Raw genomic sequence first — 24,139 nt, forward strand, 5'->3', positions numbered from 1 at the left:
AAAGATGGCACTGCTGGAACATGCCAATAAATGGGAATAAGGCCACTGGAGGTTCATATGGGAAAAAACAGTTCTTGACCCTTCATATTATATACACAAACAAATCAATTAATGGTGAATTACTGCCTGAATGTGAAAGGTCAAACAATTAACTTCTAAATGAAAACATCCAAAGATATCTTCAAGACATTAGTAAAAAGATTTTTAAAAGATTTCCCCAAAACTTCTAAAAGGAAAACACCAGATTTCACTGAAATTAAAATCTTCTGTTCCTCAAAAGATACCATTAAGCGAGGGAATATGGAAGTGAAAGAATGAAAAAAGTTACCTGAAATACACATGCCCTGTGCACATAAAGGGCTGTAAATTGGGAAGATAAAATAGCCAACTATCAAATACAAGTAAACGATACAGACAATTCACAAAAGAGGGCATCATACCGGCTAATAAAGACATGAAAAGGAGTATGACATAATTAACCAACAAGGAAACATAAATTAAAAACACAATTTTATAAGCAATACAGAGTTAAAGTGTTAGTGAAGGTAGGAGCAATGAAAACTCTGATTTAATGCTGCTGGGGGTAAAAATCACTTTGGAAAGCAATCCCACCCCAAGTGCACACATGCATCAGAAATGCATGATATGTAACTAAAAAAACATGCACAACACATATAAAATAAACAAGTTTATACTGTACAGCGCAGGGAAATATATTCAAGATCTTGTAGTAGTTCACGGTAAAAAAAGAATATGAAAATGAATATATGTATGTTCAGGTATGACTGAAGAATTGTGCTGTACAGCAGAAACTGACACAACACTGTAAACTGACTATAACTCAATTAAAAAATGCACAAGCACATTCATAGAAGCATTATTCAGAATAGCTGAAACCAGCAACACCCCAAATACTCACCAACAGCATAACAAACTGTGAAATACTCCCAAATGTGATCATGCTATTCCTAGGTGAACAGTACGTACTGAACCCCACAAACATGCTGAGTAGAAGTCAGCCTTAGACCACGTGCTGGATAATTCCAGTTCCATAAAGTTTGAAAACAGGCAAAATTAGTACTTGGTAATAAAAATCAGAAAAACTCCCAGCATCTTTTGGGTGAGCGATGGTTAATGAGAAGAAGGGGCGTAAGGAATGCGCTGTGGTGTGCTGGTAAGGGTAGTGTTCATTTCTTAATGTGGGCGGTGACTGCACAGGTGAGTTCATTTTGCAGAAATTTATTACATGCTTATGGTCTGTGTGATTTCGCATATGTTCATTATAATTCAATTTAAAAGTTTATGTTAAAAATACTCCTTCTGCAGCCAATTACCCCAAGGAGGCCTGGTGTGCAGTGGCTGCAGACAGGAGCCCCCTCAGTAGTGCACGCAGCCTGCTGCTTGTATGGACTGCCTTAAGGGACCTTGGAGACAGCCCCTTCCAGTGGACATTCATGTCTAACTTCATGCTGTCCCCAGTTTAGGCTCCAGACAGGTATGCAGGGTGCCTCTGGAAAGTCCCAGCACACAGGACCCAGGGGCCACACTGGCCAAGTCATCGTGTCCACCCACACCAGCCGCAGAACAAGGAGCATGTGACTGAGGTCCGATGCAGGGCCAAGTTCAAGTTCCCTGGCCCCAGAAGACCCATATTCCCAAGAAGTGAAGATTTACTAAGTTTAATGCAGAGGAATTTCAAGACATGGTGGCAGAGAAGTGGATCATCCTACACGGCTGGGGGTTAAATACATCCCTAATTGTGGCCGTCTAGGCAAATGGCAGGCCCTGAACTCATGAGAGCCGTGGTGCTTTCCCCTCCAGAAGCTTGACTTTCTCAAAGAACCAGCTTTGGACTTAACCATCCTCACTACTTACTGTGTGTTTTCCATGTCATACGCTTATGTTCATCTTCATCCCCTTCCTTCTACCCTATCTGGGTTTATTCTGTAGTTATTTTTGTCATTTTTTAAGTTGGATTCTTAGTTTATTCATCCTGAGCATTTATTCTTTAAGTACAATCTTAACTATATTATATAACTTTTAAAGTATTTTGTTAGAATTTAATTCTGAGTATGTTCTAATTTCCATTATAATTCCTTTCTTGAGCTGTAAGTTACTCAGAAGTTATTTAAAGTTTCTCAATGTAGGGGACTTCTTCTAATTATCTTTTGTAAATGGCTTGTATCTTAGCTGCCTGTAGTCACAGAACTCAGCCTTTGAAGTCTGTGGAGGTTTTATATTTTATAGCCAAGCAGATGGTTAATTTTCATGAATATTCCATGTGTACTTGAAAGGGATGCACAGTCAGCTACTGGGGACAGTGATCCACACAGGTACGTTACATTAACCCTCAGCAGGCCAGGAAAAATAATCAACTCCCTTTATCAGCCGAGTCAATAGACTCTTCTATTTCATATTTAGGTCATTATATAATTTACAGAAAAATGAAAGGATAGTAAAAAAACAAATTAGCTGAAAACTGTAGTCAAAACTGAAATACAGACACCCCATATTTTAATATTTTCCTGGTATGTACACATGTGTATTATATACACACATACCTACAAATATACACGTGTGAATATACGTATACACACATCACACACACACAAACACACGTGAAAGGGCTATATCATTTGAATAAAACTGGTCAACTGACATGCACGAACCAGGGACATATAGTTTTATACAATCTGTTCCCAGATTTCAAATATATCTCTACCACATGACCATCACTTCTGCTGCTTCTTGAACTTGGACTGCGGAAATGGAGTGCTTCTGAAAATCGATGGCTTATAAACCTGTTGAGGACAGCCATATTCTTTGTTCCCTGACTGTAAAATATTTTCATTTGCCGATTTATAAACATCCATCAGAATGATCAAGCCAATGACTTGTTTTTTTTTCTCTATTACATGTTCTCTTCCTATCACCTTTGTATACACACCTGCTGTCAACACTCTTCAAGTAAATGTTTGTGCACGACATTACATGAAATTCAAGAATATTGTCACACATCCTTCTGGCAAAATGGGACAGTCTAACTTCCTGCCATAAAAACACCACATGATGAAGCCCTTCCTGCCTAATGACTAACTTGATGCAAATTCCGTATTTCCTTTATATAAACCACAGAAATGTACTGCTCACTGATCAATTCTTCAGTTCAAGAAAATTCATCTAGGATATTGTCATCTGATGACACAGTCTAAGATTTCACTCATATGATCAAGTTCACCATTGTAATGAGGGCCTAGAATCCCACTGTCTGTTTTGACCATTATTTTATCCATCTAACAACTGTGAAATGTCTTCCTGTCAACTTTTCTACGCTTAACCATTATAGGTAGAAAATGAAAAATTCTAAATTCTCAACCGTGTTCAATGAAAACTGAAAGACTACAAAGATGGTATCTCCAGACTTCATTTATATTTTCTAAAAGTATGTGCAACTCTTAAGGCAATGCAATAAAGACTCAAAGATAATGTAGGAACATTGACACTTTTCTGGACAAATCCTTCATTCTTCTATTTTTTTCTTATTTTAGTTTTTCTTAGCATAGTTGGGAATAAAGGCTAATAAAATCTAGGAAGATGAAATTTCCAATATAAAGATATTGTGATGTAAGAATCTACAGCATCTTAGATTCATAAAAAGGTCCAATGAACCATACAAAAACTAGAAAGAGAAAATGAGTGTTAATTTTCTTTTCTAAAGCAAATTTTCTGTTCTTCAGAAGACCTTCAGGAAAGAATGAAAGTCATAAAACATCAATTCATAAAAGGAGAGATGTTTTTCTAGTTTTCATAAAAGTACAATTCATAGAAGATGTCAATTTTTCCACTATATATTTTGAGGCTGTTTCTAACAGCATAAAAGCTGAGAATTACACCTACCTGGGGAATTGAACCTTTTATTGTGACCTACCGACTCTCTTTATCTCTGATAACTATTTCTAATAGAACTTTGTTTCAAAGTCCATTTCATTTGGTATCAATATATTTATATGAGCTTTCTTTTAGTCAGTATTGGACTGGAGTATCTTTTTCTCCTCTTCAGCTTTCAAGCTATATCCTTAGGTTTTAAGTGTTTCTTACAGCAGCTAGGTGATAACTTTCCTTAAGCCGACAATTGTTTGTCTTCTAAAGAATTTAGTACACTGACATTGACTATGATACATAATAAATTTGAATTTATTTCGACCACTGCATTTGAGGATAGCTCATTAGTTCTTTTTCTTCTCCTTCCACCTCCCTCTCTGTTTTTCACCATCTTCTGGACTATTCTGCTTGTTCTTATTTCATTTACTCAGAGGTTTAAATACCACCTGTATGCCAATGATATCAAAATTTTTACCTCAAGCCCAGACCTCTACCCTGAACTACAGACTCCTAAGTCCAACTGCCTACTAGACACATCCAGCTGAATGTCTAATATGCATCTCAAACACCATAGACACTCCCCTCTCCCAAAACATGCTCCTCCTGCCTTCTTCCACTTGTCAACTGATGAATACTCCATCCTTCCAATGTTCAGATCAAAACAGAGTCAACCCTGACTCTTCTCCCTCATACCCACTCCTTTCCATCAATAAATCCCTGTCTCCACCTTCAAAATATATGTAAAATCCAACAAGTTTTCACTACCTCCACCACCGCTACATTGGTCCAAGTACAATCTTAACTGTTGAGGATCAAAAGGCACAAGTTCTGGAACAGTCTGCTCTCAACACACAGCCAGAGCAAGCCTTTTAAAACTTCAGTCATATCAAGTCACGCCTTAGCTTAAAACACCCCAGAGTCTTTTCAATCAGAGTAGAAGCAGAACATCTATGTCACTTGGACTCTGCATGACTTGGACTCCTACCTCTGTGACGTCACCTCCTAGCTCTCTTCCTCTCATTCACCCTGCTCCAGACATTAAACCTTCTTGCTCTCCCATTACCTTGCAAAGTATGACGTTGCCCCCAGGCTCTGTTCTTGCTTCCCCCTCTGCCTGAAACACTCCTCCACAGACACTCATAAGGTTCACTAGTTCACTTCTCCAGGACTCTCTACCAATTTATCTCCTCACCGAGGCTTTCCCTCTCCACCACATATAGAACAGCAATCCTCCACACCAGCCACAACAACTCATTCGTTTTGCCCAGTTTGATTTGCATTCAGAGCACTTAATGGACACCGTAAATATTTACAATAGTGTTTTTTAACTGCCTCCCCCACCTCCATGCCTCGGGGCTCCTCAAGAACAGGTCTTTTTTACTGCTGAATCACCAGATCCTAGAACACTACCTAGCCCATGACAGGTTCCCTCCAAGAAATCTGAGGAAGAAATCAATGAATAAATTAAACGAATCCAAGTTTTTCTTTATAGTTGGACTGTAATAGAAGACAGTTTATAGCAGGAATTTTCAAATTCATGAACACTGGCTATCTACTTAGCATCTACCGCCTTCTTCCCACTTCCTAAAGGGAGCCTTATGTTTGTTCTGGTCTCGGCCTCTGGCCCGCCCCCATCCCTCACCCCCCATTCCATGTACTCTGAAAGAAGTTAAACCCACTCCCACATCTAGGGGTCAGTTCTGGCTGGCTTGAGCTAACCAGCACACTTTCTTCCCCCAAGAATCAAATCAAGATCAATCTGAGGGCTCCAGCCTGAATTTGGGCAAAAGTGTTCTCTTCATTTCAACGTGGTCATCTGTGGATGAGAGGCCCTGAACTACTAAAGCTTCAGGCTACCAAGCTGGGAGTGAAGCTGGCAGACAGAAAAGAGCGAAGCCAAAGGAACTTCACAACAATCCAGAATCACTGAACTAGAACAATCCTAACAACATTATAAGTGTAAGTAAGTTCGCAATCCATTTTTCTGTAACATGAAACTGAGAGAATCCTAACTGATGCTTGTTATGTCCTAGATGATACATTATAAATGGTAACAAATGGGTCCAGCTTCAGGCTACTCCGTTCTCAAGGAATGGGATCTTCACTGGTGAGGGCATAAAGCTTAGCCCTAATCATTACAGGGAACTTCCAGCCAAGGTTCTGAGTGAGAGTGGACCAACTAAAGCTCAGGAGCATAGTCGTCTTGTTATGACTACCACTCACAGCTTCACAGACCTTAACAGCAACACTAATTTTTAAGTACTTTTAGCTTAGACTTCATCCTGGATGAATTAAAACTACATTTTAATTCAAATAAATTTAAGATTTCAGTCTATGAGGAGTTATAGAGACCTGCAGTTGCCAGTTCCACATGTAAGGAGCCGAGAAGTTGCTACTCTGTCCCAGGAAGTAAACAGCTGAACAGACTGAATCAACACTTCTTCTAGGATCGGAAAGAGCAGAGGAAGGCACAGGGCAAACTGCTGCCCCCGAGACCAAAAAAAGAAACAGATACAGAGAACCACAGCATACCAGAGCTGAGACACGCGAGCAGCGCAAACCGCTGCCAGGGCAGGAAAACCTGAAACACAGCTGATGAACTGCTGGAGGCTCAGCAGGAGCAACTCTGAGGGGTAAAGGCTCCAGGGTACCCAGCAATTCTGTGCAATTTACCTCCAAGAGCCTCACTGGCTTCTCAGAGTAAATACTGCAGCAAAACCCCCTCCTCCTGCTGGCAGGGGATGGGGAAAAGGAGCCACTTTGAAATACCAGAGACTTTTGTTCCTAACAAGGCCTGCCTTCAGGGGAAACTAACCAACCAGAGCCTAACTGACCTGGAGGAAGGGATACCCAACTCCAGCCCACTCTAGCCATCCAGCCCCACCTAAGGGGGCAGGAGGAAAAATGAAGAAACACCCACAAAGTTCACAGTTCAGAGGCACAGGCTCATGACAAGACTAAGACCTAATCACAGCATCGCCGCAGAACACTTCCCCTCCCGCCACCTCGCCACATCACTAAAGGCCTATCTACGGAGGGTCCTTCACCCAGCACATCATCATGCGGGGCTATCAAGTGAACAGTAAAAGGCACACCTAGTCACCAAAACACAATTTAAAGACACAGATGTAACAGAGATGCTGGAATTACAGACCGTGAATTTGAAATGATGATGACTAATATGGTAAGGGCTCTAAGGAATGAAGTAGACAGCACGCAAGGACAGGCAGGCAATGCAAGGAGATGGAAACCCCGAGAAAAAAACAAAAAGAGATGTTAGAGATGAAAACACTGCAACAGAAAAGAACAGCAGCTTTCATGGGCTTCTTAGTAGATGGCACAGAGCTGAGGAAAGACTCTGAGCTTGAGGCTATCACGACAGAAACTTCCAAAACTGAAACAGGGAACAAAGAATGAAAAAAAATTAAAAGACAAAACCCCAACATGGAAGAACTGAGGGACAAGCACAAAAAGTGTAATATGTGCATATGAGGAATACCAAAAGGAGAAGAAAGAGAGAAAGAAAAAGAAATATTTGAACCAGTAATGTCTGAGAATCTCCTTAAATGTATGTCAGACACCTAACCACAGACCCAGAAAGCTCAGAGAACAAGCAGAGAACACCAAGAACACCAATGCAAAAAAAATTAAAAAATAAAAAACAAACAAAACCCACCTTGGCATAATATTTTCAAACTACAGAAAAGTCAAAGATAAATTCTGACAGAAGCCAGAGGAAAAAAAATCTTACCCATAAAAGAATAAAGATAAGAATTACACCTGACATCTCCTCAAAATCCACGCAAGCAACGAGAGTGAAGAGAAGTAAAGTGTGGAGAGAAAAACAATATCAAACCTAGAATTCTGTACCTGCAAAATTATCCTTTAAAAGTGAAGGAAAATAAAAACTCTATCAAACAAAAACTGAGAAAATCTGTTGCCAAGAGACCTGCCTTGCAAGAAATATTTTAAAAAATAATAATAAAGTTCTTTAGAGGGAAAGAAAATTATATAGATCCACATAAAGGAAACGAAGTGCACCCTAAAAGGAGTAAGTGAAAGTAAAATAAAAACTTCTACTTGTCTTCTTCTTCACTGAGCTAACAGATAATAATTTGTTCAAAGTAATACCAATCTAATAAAATACGTACAAGATTCATAAGGAAAACTACAACATGTATGAACAAAAGCAAAAAAGAACTAAATAAGTGGAGATAGTCCATGTTCATGGATAGGATGACTCAAGATGGTTAAGATATCAGTTCTTCCCAATTTAACCTATAAATTCAATGTATAAATACAACATCAAGGCATAATCCATGAAACAAATAATGGGTAACTGGACTTGATTAAAACCAGAAAGTGTGCACTGCAAAAGACAAAGTCAAGAGAATGAGAAGACAAGTCACAGACTGAGGAGGTATCTGCAAAAGACACATCTGATAAAAGAAATACAAACTCTTAAAACTCAACAGTAAGAAAATAAAGAATTCCATTAAAAACTGAGCCAAAGACCTTAACAGACACCTCACCAAAGAAGATACACAGATGGCAAATAAGGACATGAAAACATGCTCCACATCACACTTCATCGTGGAAACGTAAATTAAAACAACAAAGAGATAACACCACACACGCATTTGAATAGCCAAAATGTGGAACACTGACCACACTAAATGCTGGCAAGAATGTAGAGCAAGGAAAACTCTCCTTCACTGCCTGTGGGAGGCAAAATGGTTCAGCCACTTTGGAAGACATTTTGGTGGGTTCTTACAAAACTACTGACTCTTACCATTCAGTCCAGCCATCATGCTCCTTGGTAGTTACCCAAAGGAGTTGAAAACATGTCCACTCAAAAGTCTGAACTGGTATGTACAGTAGCTTTTATTCATAATCACCAGCACTTGGAGGAAACCAAGGTGTTCTTCAGTAGGTAAATGGATAAGCAAACTATGATACATCAACACAGTGGAAAATTATTCAGCAATAAAAAGAAAGAGCTATCAAGCCTTGAAAGGACATGGAGAGAACTTCAATGCGTATTACTAAGTGAGAGAAGACAATCTGAAAAAGCTACATACTTTATGATAACAGCTGTTTGACACTCTGCAAAAGGAGAAAAAGCATAAAGACAGTAAAAAGATCAGTGGTTGCAAGGGTGAAGGGGATGAACAGGCTGAACACAGATGACTTCTAAATTTCAGGGCAATGAAAATACACTGTATGATGCTACAATGACGGATACATGCCATTTTACATTTGCCCAAGCCCATAGAATGCACAACATGAAGAGGGAACCCTTGTGTAGGGTTACTCACTTGTAAGCATGGAGGTTAATCAATTGTAACAAAGGTACCACTCTGGTGGAGGATCTGATAATGAGGGAGGCTCCTCATGAGAGGAGGCAGGGGGTATATGGGAAGTCTCTCTATCTCCCTCTCAATTTTGCTGTGAATCTAAAACTTCTCTAAAAAAATTAATTTAAAAAAATCTACACAGCAAATTTTCCCCAGAGTCATTTATAGCAACTACCCATTAAATGAAAATGAGTGCTCTGACATAGAATTTTATCAGAATTCAGGCTCTAATAAACAGGCCTTCATTTTCCCTCACAGTGAAGTGTCCTTTCACCAACCAAAACCCAAAATCTCCATTCTGCCCAGCATCCCAGGCTCCCCGGCTTGCCTGAAGGCTTCTCTTCTGAAGTTGTGTCACTTCTCCCTCTCAAACAGGACCAGGATTGGTGTCATCAGCATGCAAACTGGGGACATAGCTCCATTCTGAGAAAGTCCCATTAACCCTTATATACTCCAGTTATCATCACATTTCTGTGAACTAATATGGAGTGATTCCCAGGATATACTGTACATACTTTTGAAGGACAAAAGAGTATGTACAGGATGCTACTTGTACAAGAATGGAGATGCTTAAACAAGTATATCCTTAATTTTGCAGAAAGAAACATGACGGATAAACTAGAAACGAACGAGGTTCATTAACAACCCTCAAGGGTGGAAATCGGAAGGGATTACAGGAGGAAGGGGTAGTGACACTTTCAGGGACAGCTTTGACTTTTGAAATTGTGCTGACACTTCACATACGCAACATGAAATAAATGAGTGAGGAAACCTAATTTTACTCCGTATGAATTAAACATAATTAACCGAAGGGGAAATAATGTAAATAACTTTTCAACACGGTATTTTTACTCTCTACCCTCAGTCTAAAGACATAAATACTCTAAATATTAAACTCTGGTTAGAAAGTGGATTTATCACAGTGGTACACACAAGTCATTTGAAACTGTTTTCTCCATTACTAGAGGATTGAGCAAATGAGTAAATATACTGCAAATAAGACATCTACAGAATGGGAGAGAGTGAAAGTGAATTCTGTGGTGATGAACTGGAAACAGTTATTTGTATTGAAATCATGGTTTCCAATATATAAATACAGACCTTGACATAAATGTGTGTGTAAATACATAGTCTAATTTTTTTACCTCCCTATTTCTTAGCTGTGTGCAGCACAAGGGCCTAGAAGGAGAGACACCCCAGGAACAATGAGCATCCTGAGCACTCAGATGTTGGTTCCTAAGCACCATTCCCCACTGAGGGAACTGAAGGCATCTACCTCTGACTGTGGTGGAGTCAGTGGTACTGCACTACGAGCCCTTCTTCACCCAGTATATATGACATATCTTTCAGAAGCTGATCGACAAGTAGTGACAGATCGCTCTGGGAGCCCACTGACTGTTCCAGCTTTCTTTCCCAGGTGTTTTCTAGGCTGGGGTGTATGGCAGGGAGCCCAAAATACAACAACACAGTGGTCTTGCTGATGCCCAGAGACGAGAGCTCAGGGAGGCCGTGTGGCTAGAATTTGCAGGACAGGGACCCAGAAGAGGAGAGCGCCTCTCAGGCAAAGGGCTCCAATAATCTACACGGGCTTCCCTTAAGCTTTAAGCTGGGGCAACTGCCATTTCACAGGCAATTATCAAAGAAAGAACAACAGGGAGCTCTGGCCTGAACAACTCCTGGTGTTCACATCATGACCAGCGGGAACCAAGAAAATACACAGAAGACCCGGGCATTTCGTGTAGACATCAGAAACTTTTAAAACAAGCCTCAAAAGGGTTGGGCAGATCCTCCAGAAGAGTAACTGCCTGCCAGAACAAAACAATGCTTTAAGAAAGACACCCAGTAAAGGCTATCCAATCTGTACAAAAGCAAAACCAATTTACAGATATTTCATATAATTCAAGAGGAGAAAACTTCCAGAGATTTACAGTTGAGAGATAACAAGTATATAATATTGTAAATATTTCAAATGAGTAAGTTATATTGTAATTTAATGTAGTAATCATGTTGGCTTTACTTTTATTTTAGAAAATGTGAATACACTGACTACCTCCATCTCTAAACTCTTATTCTGCCCCCAAAAGTCCTAAGTTACTCGCATGGAAATTCTAATCAGGAGGTTTCCAGGAACCTTAAACCTCAAGATACTCCTAAATGGTAGTGGCCTTCGAGTCTAGCATTCACCCAAACGATGCTCTCACTGAACAAAATATTTGTACAACTGTGAGTTGCAGAGTTGTCTGCAGGATCATTCATCCATCACACAAGAAAAGAGGGCACTTTTAATGTGTGTTAAGACACACAACACAGCCTGCACGGGCCATGTGTCTAACATCTTCCTGTGAAGCTCGAGGAAGCTGAGTCCGGCTTCCGCAGCTGCAGGTGAGGGGCCAGGTCCCAGGAAATAGACTTTGTCAAGCAGACAAGTAAAAGGAACAGAGTCTGAACCAGGGCTCAGAACACTGCAGTCACTCTGCACCCAGCTTTCATATGGCTCTCGAGCTACAGTCTACTTTTTTCTAAAGCATCATAAAAATTTTAAAAAAAAATTTAGTAACATATGACAGAGACTGCAAGAGGCCCACAAAGCCTAAAATACCTGGCTCTTTACTGAAAAGGTTTGCCTAACCCTAGTCTAGGCTAACTCTGGCTCCCATGGGACCCTCTCAGAAAGCAAACCGTGCTGCTAAATATAAATTGCCAGAGGCAAACTGATGTAAATTTTACTTTTTCTAATTTTTTCAGCTCTGGCCTTCTAGCGGCTAGACCAATACTGAACCTGACCCAGGGTCATGGGTTGAATTACACTCCTCTAGCCTCGTGAAAGAGGGGACTTCTGCATGGAAGACCTCTTCTGGCTTCTAGTGCCTTCTAATGTCCCCTCCCCATTAAGGGCAGCATGACCTAACTGGGCAGGCCTGGACAGGGGACAGGTAGAGAAAGGCCAAGAGCAGTTGCCTCTTCTTCACCCTATAAGCCATGTATATACATACTGTATCAAAACACAAAGCATGCTTTACTTAACCACGACACTTTGCCAATGACACTACATTAGCAACCAAAATTTTTCAATTCTTCGTCCCAGGAACTATCTGTTAAGTGCCTTCAATGACTAGGCACTGTGCGGGTGCTGGGCTCCTGCCCCAATTCCACAGAGTGAGCTTATCTGTACAAGAAGCAGACTGGTAACAAACAACTAAAAAATAAATTCAGGAACTGAGAAGATGAAGCTAAAATAGGAAAATGTGACAGTGAGGGGAAGTGGAGATGCCCGTTTTGGCTAAAATGACACAGTCACAACTCTGTAAGGAGATGACATTTGAGCAGAGGCCTTTCCAAGCAGAGGAAACGCTGAGCACAGTGAGTCTGAGCAGAGATGAGCTCTGTCTAGCAGGGAAATGAGGGCTGTGAGGCCAAGCGCGATGGACAAGGGGGAGAAGGGGGAGAGCCGGTGGGAAAAGGCGAGGTAGCCAGAGCAGGAGACTTTACACATTTGGTATCAGCTTCCCCATAAATAACTACAAATTTAGTGGAATCATCCTGCAGTCCCAGGTCAGAAGCCTGAAACTTGGCAGGGCTGCGTTCCTGAGGTACCAGAGAATGAGCTCCCTTGCCTTGCCGGCTTCTGGAAGTTGTGCATGTTCCTCGGCTCAGAGCTTATTCTCTGCACTGCTGTCATTTCTTCCCTCATAGTAGTTTTTCTAATTCTCATTCCTCTTTCCAACTTCTAATCCTCCTGCCTCCCTCTTACACAGACCTTTGTCTATACATTCACCCGACTGGGTAACCCAAGATAAGCTCTTCGTTTCAGGATCTCTGACTTACATGTATCTGTGATGTTCCTTCTGTACTGTAAGATCACATATTCATAGGTTCTGGGGATTAAGACACAGCCAGCCTCGGGGGGCATTATTCAGCCCACCACACTTTACTTCTGAGGATTATTTGGAGTAGGAAGTGTGAAGTGATTATTTTTTAAGATTTCTTGGGCTACACTATGGGGAGTGTGCCTCAGCGGGGCAACAGTGGAAGCAGAGAGATGAGTCAGCAAGTTATCACTAATACATACTTCCTATTTTTAAAAAAGAAGATATCTAAGAGCATAAAATATTATTTAGGTAGTAATTTTTTTAATGGAAAAACAAAGTCAGAAATGAAGTAGCCACAGCCAATACTTATTACTTCCACAAAAAGAGTAATCTAAGCCATTTTTAATGGCATCTCTGGTATGTTCAAGTGGAGAAATTAAAAGTATAATATTAAACGTTGACATCAGGAGAGAAGAAGGGACTGAAATCAATAATCTAAGCTTACACCTTAAGAAGCTAGAAAATGAGAAGTAAATTAAACCCAAAGCACACAGAGGAAAGAAAATTATTACCTAATTAATGACATTAAATGAAACAGAAAAATGGGAAAAAATAATAACAATGGAATCAAAGCTGGTTCTTTGAAACAATCAAAAAACTAATCAATGTTTTGCCAGAATTTTTAAGAAAAGTGACATAAATTATCAATATCAAAAATGAAAGAGGAGATATCAAAATAGATTCAATAGACACTAAAAGGATAAGGGAATATTATGAACAATTTTATGCCAATAAATTTAAAAACTTGGATAAAACAGATAATTTCCTTAAATGACATAATTTATCAAAATGTAAAAAGAAATGGATAACATGAATAGTCTTCTATCTACTAAAGAGACTAAAATCTTACTTAAAAATCTTCCCACAAAGAAAACTCCTAGATCAGATGTCTCTGTTGGTGTATTTTACTGAACAAACAAGTAAGAAATATTACCAATTCTACACAGGTTTGTCCAGCAAAACAGAAGAAACAGAACTGGAACATTTTCCAATTCATTTTGAGACAAGTAATACCTTGACACCAAAAACAGAGAAATGACAAGAAAATTAAAAACCAATTTCCCTTACAAACAAAGTGCAAAATTCATCAACATAACATTGGCAAATTAAATCCAGCAATACATAAAAACTGTAATACATCATGACCAAGAAGGGTGTATTCCAGGAATACAAGGTTGTTTAATATTTGAAAATCAATCAATTCACCATATTAAGAGACTGAGAAAGAAAAACCATATAATCATCTTAATACGTACAAAAAAATTTTGGGTAAAATTCAACACCAATTCATGATTAAAAAAACAAACAAAAGAACTCAGCAAACTGGGAATAGAAACTTTTTCACCCTAGTCAAGTATATTGATGAAAAATCTACAGCTAAACTACACTTAATGGCGAAAGACTGAATGCATCCCCGTAAGGTTGAAGAAAAGGCAAGGATGGACATTTTCACCACTTTTATTCAACACCGTAATAAGGGCCTAATTTTAAGAGAAGAATAAAACAAAAGGCCAACAGAATGGAAAGGAAGAAGTAAATCTGTCCTTATTTGCACATAACTTGACCATCTACCTAGAAAATACCAAGGAATCTACAAATGTGATTCCTAGAACTAAAAAGTGAGTTTAATACGGTTGCAAGATACAAAGTCAATACACAAAAATCAATCACATTTCCACATGCTAGCAATGACAATCAGGAGTCTAAATTAAGAAAGGCTACTTTACCGTGTCATCAAAAAATAGGCAATATTTAGGACTAAATTTAGTCAAGTATGTTCAAGGCTTGTACAGAGTAATTGAGACAATAAAGAGCAGAGAGAGCCTGGGCAGAACTCACACATATATATGGCCAACTGACTTTTTAGAAAGGCCCTAAGATAATTCAGTGGAGGAAGAGTTACTCTTTAATAAATGGTGAAAGAAGTGGACATACGTATGAATTAAAAAAAAAAAACCCTGAAGTATAATAAAAAATACATTTGGTCTTTCTCACTGTATCCTTGGCACAGAGCTTTTGAAACCCTCGGAATTTCCTGAGTGATGGAGGTATATTCTATTTTCAATTCTAATGAGCCCTTCACAACCATAGCTAGGTTTATGTTAATGAGATGGCTACTGGAGGGCCCCTTAACAGTTTAAGGATGAAGGCTGGTCACCAGAAGGACCAAGTCATGATAAGAGGTTGGAACTTTCATCCCTACCCCTCAATCTCTGGTGAGAGTAGACAAAGCAGAGACGGACCACTAATGGCCAATGATTTAATCAATCCTGCCTATGTAATGAAACCTCAGTAAAATCCACTAACAATTGGGTTCAAGAAGTTTCCCGGGTCGGGGGAGGGTGTAAATAGAGCTGTAGAGCGCTTGCTTAGCAGGCACGAGGTCCTGGGTTCAACCCTTGGAACCTCCCCTAGTAAACAAATAAGTAAATCATACAACACGTGGCCATTAAGGTCGGCTTCTTTCACTTAGACTGCTTGTCAGGTCCATTCATTCAGAGTGCTGTGAAGCACTCTGTTCCTGAAAAGGATGAAAATATTCTTTTTTTTTTTTAATGAAGTTTAACTAGTCTTTGTACCTAGCTAGCATTACTTGGTAAAACATTCCCTCAATGCATTTCCAAAATTACGACCTTGCAAATTCGAACACGTTTCTGAAATAAATTTCCTTGTAAGAGTAGAATACACTAAACTTCCAAAATTATTAATAACACTAATTAAGGAAAACAGGGAGTAAAGAAAAGGGGTCTGGAAACTGAAACAAATGCTCAGTCTGCAACCTCAAGTCTCACTCTAGTTGTGCGACCTAAGGAACTGCCCTCACCTTTAAATACTTTCTTATTTGAGAGAGAGCGCACTGCCCTTCCCTCCCTGCAAGGTGGCTGTTCAGGTAACATGAGGTAACAGTACCTAGCACAGTACCTGACACGAAGTGTCCAGAAATAGTTTGCTTCCTTCATTCAACACGAGAGACACACTCACGTGAAGGTTAAGATGTAAGGGAGCCTATACTTCCACAAGTCTCCGTCAGCACAAAATATGACAGGTAGTTTGGTTCTAATATAAAAACAACACCCACCCACCCCATTCCACGAACGCTTCTGAGGGATCTGGAGCCAGACAAGGGAGCCTGCGTGCGCTCCTGCAAGAACTCCTTCGGGGCCACTGAGCACTAAAGCAGCAACTGGAAGAGTCCAGTCACTGTGCTAAAACGTCTGGATGCCTTTATGCTAGTACCGGAGCTCACGCGCGGTAAAAGGGGAAAAAAGTCCAATTAGGCCCAACTCCAAATGACCCCTGAAGAAATCAAGACAGGAATGCCGACTTATCCTTCCTGAAACGCGAACGGTACCACACCAACACCCATTAAGAAACCTCAAGATTCAAACACTCCACGCCAACACTGGTGCCGCTCATGCTGCTTAGAAAGGCTGCGCAGGAGAGCAGCCCTGGCAGCACGGAAGGGGCTGAAGCAAAGCCGGCCGCGGCAAACGCAGGCGAGGGGGACAAACAAGATGACGATTTCGGGGCTGGGCACACACGCCGCTGCCGACCGCTTTGCAGACCACGGCCCCGCCGCGAGCATCTTGAAGGACTTCGCGGCTTCACAGTCCCGACGTCAAGGGAAGGCCGCGAGGGGAGCGCCCGGGGGTCGGGGCCCTGTTACCGTCCTGCGGGGCCCTGGCGGCCAGGGTCCCGGCCTCCACCTCCACTCCCCGCGCCCAGCGAGGGCCGGCCGGGAAGCGCCCCGAGCAACGCCCCAGCGCGAGCAGCCCGGCCCCGCCCGAGACCCCCGGTGCGCGGACGGCGGGGCAGCCCGCTGGGGTCCGGGCCGGGCTCGGGGCCGCGGCCGGGGCCGGGGCCGGGGGCCGACGCCGCAGCTGCGTCTGCCGAGGCCAGGCGGCGGGCCGCGCGGGCGGGCGCGGCCGGCCGGCGGGGCAGGGACACTCACCACACCACGCAGCTGGAGCCCTCGCCGAAGTACCAGGTTGCTGGAGCGCCGCCGACGTCGAACAGCTGCCGGCGGACCATCACACGGGGCCGCGTCCACCACCGCCATGTTGGCTGCCGGGCGGCCGCCGCTCGGCCCACGCCGCGCCTCCCAGAGGAACAGCGCCGCCGCCGCCGCCGCCGCCGCCCGGGAGAGCCCCAGAGCCGAGCCGCCCGCGAACCATCTCGGGGCCGCACCGCTGCCGCCGCCGCATTCGGCACGAAGCTCCGCGGCAGCCGCTCGGTCAGCGCCGCGCTTCCCGGAGGGACTTCGCTGCCGCCGCTGCAGCCGCTTCAGACGCCTGGAGGGAGAAGGGCCGGCGCCGCTCGGGAGAACGGCAGACACGTCTACCCCTCGGAAAGGCTGCCGCGTGACTGCCTGGCAATCTGACCTTCGGGTGGGCGGAGGGAGGGCGCCGGGGCGTGGCCTGGAAGCGTGTGCGCGGATTGGCTGTCGTGTCTCTGGGGGCGGGTCTGGTGGCCCCTCGGATTTGTAGTCTTTTTGCCTATCAGGATTTTTTTTTTTTGAAGGGGGGGGTAGTGATTTGTTTTATTTTTACAGTGATCACCTATCAAATTGTTTTACTTTGATATTATAGCTCCAAACTGGAGTACAATTGGAGCCGCCCGCGAACCATCTCGGGGCCGCACCGCTGCCGCCGCCGCGTTCGGCACGAAGCTCCGCGGCAGCCGCTTGGCCCACGCCGCGCCTCCCAGAGGGACAGCGCCGCCGCCGCCGCCGCCGCCGCCGCCGCCGCCGCCGCCGCTCGGGAGAGCCCCAGAGCCGAGCCGCCGGCTGCTCGGACCGGCTGCCGCCTGCCTGCCTGCCTGCCTGCCCACCCGCCTACCTGAGGGACTGACTGAACGGGTGGGCGGAGGGAGGGGCGCGCGCCCAGGAGGGCGACAGGGGTGGGGCCAGGGAGCGCGCGCGGGCGGATTGGCTCCCATGGCCCGGGGGCGGGGCTGCGCGCTCAAGGCGGAGACACCTGTGTAAACTAGCCTTCACCCAAATTTGTCACCTCATAGAAAGGGAACAGTGCTTCCTAACAAATATGACCCACTTCACAAGAACAGCTCGCCCAGCAGGGGCCGCATGGGGAGAGATGTCTGAATTTCCCACGTCTGGGTAGGAACTGGGATCAAGGCTAAGAGGAGTGGAAGCCTCAGTCACCCTCCTTGGGGGCTGGCAGAGACCCCAAGTTATCAGACCAAGGGAACTGACCCGCTCATAAGGCTGAGATGAGCGAACAATCCAGGGACAGGAGCCGAGCAGGGAAGCAGATCACGGCTGTCTCCCAGAACTCCCTTGTTCCCCTCCCAGTCTGCCCAGCCCTCCTCACAGAGTGCCCTGGCCCACCTCTCCAGCCCTTCCTCCTGACCCTACCTCAGACGTTCTAATCCTTCGTGGACACGCCCTGGCTCTTTCTTACCCCTGCTTCCCCTATCGCCAGTGCATCTTTCTCCAGGTTCTGGGTTCTGATTCCTTCCCTGGGACCTGGGCAGGGTCAGGACAGCAGAGACTCCCTGAGGATGGCCTGTATACCACACCAGCAGGCAAAGCTGTGGCCACGGGGTTACACAGGTGGCATGGTCCTCTACTTGGCCCTGCAAAGAACTTGAAGAAATGACCTCACGCCAGGGCCCTCTCTCCATCTCCGACACACACACACACACACACACACACACACACACCCGTAGGTCGACCTCACAGGTCCTCCTCCACTGCTCTGCTTCCTCCTGTCCACCTGAGCAGCACCCAACTGCTCCCAGTCCTCCTTGACTCTTCTGTGAAGGAGAGTTTTCTGCACATTTTCACCTTTGCCACCTCCCTGTCCAGCTGAGCCTCCACCAGAGAAATGGACTCAGTTTCCAGGCTCAGACAGAGAAGCTGCCACCCCCTTGTGGGTGTCACCCCACTGTGTCTATGCCTAGAGCAGCACACGTGGCAGGCACTGGGGAAAATGTGGTGGGTGACAGACAGAGCCTGGACCCTAATTTCCCTGGTGGGACTTAGACCTGTGACTACTCTGCTTTCAGGAGCTTCAAGGTGAAATGGGCTAACTAACACGTCCTTCTCTCAGGGCCCTCAGCGAAGGATGGCAATCATCACGTACCTACACGAGTTAGTGGCTATTATCTGCTCCACACATTGCAGTCTTTTAGAATGAAGCTGACCAAAGGCTGGTTCTTTCATGATCCCTTGTGCTACCGAGGAGACCCTCAGAAGTGCAAATTACACACACGAGGGTACGCCACTGGGCCCAGAGTGGCTTCCTTAGAACCAGCTGGGGCATTCAGATCACATCCCATGTAATGCTTTCACTTCTCCTTCCCCTGAATGCAGGCTTCTTTAAGAGCCAGCACTTTTTAACAGGAAGGTTTCAACCATACACAAAAACAGAAAAATGCAATAGAAACAGTAGAGCCAACACCTACATATCAGACAATGTTAACATTTCCCCATATTTGCTTCAGCTCGTTTTTTAAATAAAACACTTTATTGAGACATTCACATAGCATATAATCCCCCCCTCCATTTTAAGTGTATAATTTCATGGCTTTCAGCATAGTCATAGATTTTGTCATCATCGTCGCAATAAATATTACAACATTTTCATTACCTCCAGAAGAAACCCCACATCCTTTAGCTATTATGCCCTGTCTCCATGTCCATGCCCCAACAACCACTAATCCTCTTACTGTCTCTGTAGGTTTCCCTATTCTGGACTGCCACATGAATGCAATCATACAACATGTGGCCATTAAGGTCGGCTTCTTTCACTTAGACTGCTTGTCAGGTCCATTCATTCAGAGTGCTGTGAAGCACTCTGTTCCTGAAAAGGATGAAAATATTCTTTTTTTTTTAATGAAGTTTAACTAGTCTTTGTACCTAGCTAGCATTACTTGGTAAAACATTCCCTCAATGCATTTCCAAAATTACGACCTTGCAAATTCGAACACGTTTCTGAAATAAATTTCCTTGTAAGAGTAGAATACACTAAACTTCCAAAATTATTAATAACACTAATTAAGGAAAACAGGGAGTAAAGAAAAGGGGTCTGGAAACTGAAACAAATGCTCAGTCTGCAACCTCAAGTCTCACTCTAGTTGTGCGACCTAAGGAACTGCCCTCACCTTTAAATACTTTCTTATTTGAGAGAGAGCGCACTGCCCTTCCCTCCCTGCAAGGTGGCTGTTCAGGTAACATGAGGTAACAGTACCTAGCACAGTACCTGACACGAAGTGTCCAGAAATAGTTTGCTTCCTTCATTCAACACGAGAGACACACTCACGTGAAGGTTAAGATGTAAGGGAGCCTATACTTCCACAAGTCTCCGTCAGCACAAAATATGACAGGTAGTTTGGTTCTAATATAAAAACAACACCCACCCACCCCATTCCACGAACGCTTCTGAGGGATCTGGAGCCAGACAAGGGAGCCTGCGTGCGCTCCTGCAAGAACTCCTTCGGGGCCACTGAGCACTAAAGCAGCAACTGGAAGAGTCCAGTCACTGTGCTAAAACGTCTGGATGCCTTTATGCTAGTACCGGAGCTCACGCGCGGTAAAAGGGGAAAAAAGTCCAATTAGGCCCAACTCCAAATGACCCCTGAAGAAATCAAGACAGGAATGCCGACTTATCCTTCCTGAAACGCGAACGGTACCACACCAACACCCATTAAGAAACCTCAAGATTCAAACACTCCACGCCAACACTGGTGCCGCTCATGCTGCTTAGAAAGGCTGCGCAGGAGAGCAGCCCTGGCAGCACGGAAGGGGCTGAAGCAAAGCCGGCCGCGGCAAACGCAGGCGAGGGGGACAAACAAGATGACGATTTCGGGGCTGGGCACACACGCCGCTGCCGACCGCTTTGCAGACCACGGCCCCGCCGCGAGCATCTTGAAGGACTTCGCGGCTTCACAGTCCCGACGTCAAGGGAAGGCCGCGAGGGGAGCGCCCGGGGGTCGGGGCCCTGTTACCGTCCTGCGGGGCCCTGGCGGCCAGGGTCCCGGCCTCCACCTCCACTCCCCGCGCCCAGCGAGGGCCGGCCGGGAAGCGCCCCGAGCAACGCCCCAGCGCGAGCAGCCCGGCCCCGCCCGAGACCCCCGGTGCGCGGACGGCGGGGCAGCCCGCTGGGGTCCGGGCCGGGCTCGGGGCCGCGGCCGGGGCCGGGGCCGGGGGCCGACGCCGCAGCTGCGTCTGCCGAGGCCAGGCGGCGGGCCGCGCGGGCGGGCGCGGCCGGCCGGCGGGGCAGGGACACTCACCACACCACGCAGCTGGAGCCCTCGCCGAAGTACCAGGTTGCTGGAGCGCCGCCGACGTCGAACAGCTGCCGGCGGACCATCACACGGGGCCGCGTCCACCACCGCCATGTTGGCTGCCGGGCGGCCGCCGCTCGGCCCACGCCGCGCCTCCCAGAGGAACAGCGCCGCCGCCGCCGCCGCCGCCGCCCGGGAGAGCCCCAGAGCCGAGCCGCCCGCGAACCATCTCGGGGCCGCACCGCTGCCGCCGCCGCATTCGGCACGAAGCTCCGCGGCAGCCGCTCGGTCAGCGCCGCGCTTCCCGGAGGGACTTCGCTGCCGCCGCTGCAGCCGCTTCAGACGCCTGGAGGGAGAAGGGCCGGCGCCGCTCGGGAGAACGGCAGACACGTCTACCCCTCGGAAAGGCTGCCGCGTGACTGCCTGGCAATCTGACCTTCGGGTGGGCGGAGGGAGGGCGCCGGGGCGTGGCCTGGAAGCGTGTGCGCGGATTGGCTGTCGTGTCTCTGGGGGCGGGTCTGGTGGCCCCTCGGATTTGTAGTCTTTTTGCCTATCAGGATTTTTTTTTTTTGAAGGGGGGGGTAGTGATTTGTTTTATTTTTACAGTGATCACCTATCAAATTGTTTTACTTTGATATTATAGCTCCAAACTGGAGTACAATTGGAGCCGCCCGCGAACCATCTCGGGGCCGCACCGCTGCCGCCGCCGCGTTCGGCACGAAGCTCCGCGGCAGCCGCTTGGCCCACGCCGCGCCTCCCAGAGGGACAGCGCCGCCGCCGCCGCCGCCGCCGCCGCCGCCGCCGCCGCTCGGGAGAGCCCCAGAGCCGAGCCGCCGGCTGCTCGGACCGGCTGCCGCCTGCCTGCCTGCCTGCCTGCCCACCCGCCTACCTGAGGGACTGACTGAACGGGTGGGCGGAGGGAGGGGCGCGCGCCCAGGAGGGCGACAGGGGTGGGGCCAGGGAGCGCGCGCGGGCGGATTGGCTCCCATGGCCCGGGGGCGGGGCTGCGCGCTCAAGGCGGAGACACCTGTGTAAACTAGCCTTCACCCAAATTTGTCACCTCATAGAAAGGGAACAGTGCTTCCTAACAAATATGACCCACTTCACAAGAACAGCTCGCCCAGCAGGGGCCGCATGGGGAGAGATGTCTGAATTTCCCACGTCTGGGTAGGAACTGGGATCAAGGCTAAGAGGAGTGGAAGCCTCAGTCACCCTCCTTGGGGGCTGGCAGAGACCCCAAGTTATCAGACCAAGGGAACTGACCCGCTCATAAGGCTGAGATGAGCGAACAATCCAGGGACAGGAGCCGAGCAGGGAAGCAGATCACGGCTGTCTCCCAGAACTCCCTTGTTCCCCTCCCAGTCTGCCCAGCCCTCCTCACAGAGTGCCCTGGCCCACCTCTCCAGCCCTTCCTCCTGACCCTACCTCAGACGTTCTAATCCTTCGTGGACACGCCCTGGCTCTTTCTTACCCCTGCTTCCCCTATCGCCAGTGCATCTTTCTCCAGGTTCTGGGTTCTGATTCCTTCCCTGGGACCTGGGCAGGGTCAGGACAGCAGAGACTCCCTGAGGATGGCCTGTATACCACACCAGCAGGCAAAGCTGTGGCCACGGGGTTACACAGGTGTCATGGTTCTCTACTTGGCCCTGCAAAGAACTTGAAGAAATGACCTCACGCCAGGGCCCTCTCTCCATCTCCGACACACACACACACACACACACACACACACACACACACACACCCGTAGGTCGACCTCACAGGTCCTCCTCCACTGCTCTGCTTCCTCCTGTCCACCTGAGCAGCACCCAACTGCTCCCAGTCCTCCTTGACTCTTCTGTGAAGGAGAGTTTTCTGCACATTTTCACCTTTGCCACCTCCCTGTCCAGCTGAGCCTCCACCAGAGAAATGGACTCAGTTTCCAGGCTCAGACAGAGAAGCTGCCACCCCCTTGTGGGTGTCACCCCACTGTGTCTATGCCTAGAGCAGCACACGTGGCAGGCACTGGGGAAAATGTGGTGGGTGACAGACAGAGCCTGGACCCTAATTTCCCTGGTGGGACTTAGACCTGTGACTACTCTGCTTTCAGGAGCTTCAAGGTGAAATGGGCTAACTAACACGTCCTTCTCTCAGGGCCCTCAGCGAAGGATGGCAATCATCACGTACCTACACGAGTTAGTGGCTATTATCTGCTCCACACATTGCAGTCTTTTAGAATGAAGCTGACCAAAGGCTGGTTCTTTCATGATCCCTTGTGCTACCGAGGAGACCCTCAGAAGTGCAAATTACACACACGAGGGTACGCCACTGGGCCCAGAGTGGCTTCCTTAGAACCAGCTGGGGCATTCAGATCACATCCCATGTAATGCTTTCACTTCTCCTTCCCCTGAATGCAGGCTTCTTTAAGAGCCAGCACTTTTTAACAGGAAGGTTTCAACCATACACAAAAACAGAAAAATGCAATAGAAACAGTAGAGCCAACACCTACATATCAGACAATGTTAACATTTCCCCATATTTGCTTCAGCTCGTTTTTTAAATAAAACACTTTATTGAGACATTCACATAGCATATAATCCCCCCCTCCATTTTAAGTGTATAATTTCATGGCTTTCAGCATAGTCATAGATTTTGTCATCATCGTCGCAATAAATATTACAACATTTTCATTACCTCCAGAAGAAACCCCACATCCTTTAGCTATTATGCCCTGTCTCCATGTCCATGCCCCAACAACCACTAATCCTCTTACTGTCTCTGTAGGTTTCCCTATTCTGGACTGCCACA

General features: G+C 46.0%; 1 protein-coding gene and 1 pseudogene across 1 annotated transcript in view; one reads left to right on the plus strand and one right to left on the minus strand.

Moving 5' to 3' along the window:
* The window catches only part of LOC102529662 (uncharacterized), a 139,468-nt gene that overhangs the window by 81,158 nt on the left and 34,171 nt on the right, over positions 1-24,139 (minus strand). The window contains exon 2 of the mRNA XM_072948883.1: positions 17,061-17,604. Coding sequence (XP_072804984.1) covers positions 17,061-17,604 — 544 coding nt within the window. The remainder of the gene's footprint in view (positions 1-17,060; positions 17,605-24,139) is intronic.
* On the plus strand, positions 1,321-1,437 carry LOC116277370 (small nucleolar RNA SNORA70; annotated as a pseudogene).

The sequence above is a fragment of the Vicugna pacos genome, chromosome 24, assembly GCF_048564905.1.
Source record: "Vicugna pacos chromosome 24, VicPac4, whole genome shotgun sequence".
NCBI lineage: Eukaryota > Metazoa > Chordata > Mammalia > Artiodactyla > Camelidae > Vicugna > Vicugna pacos.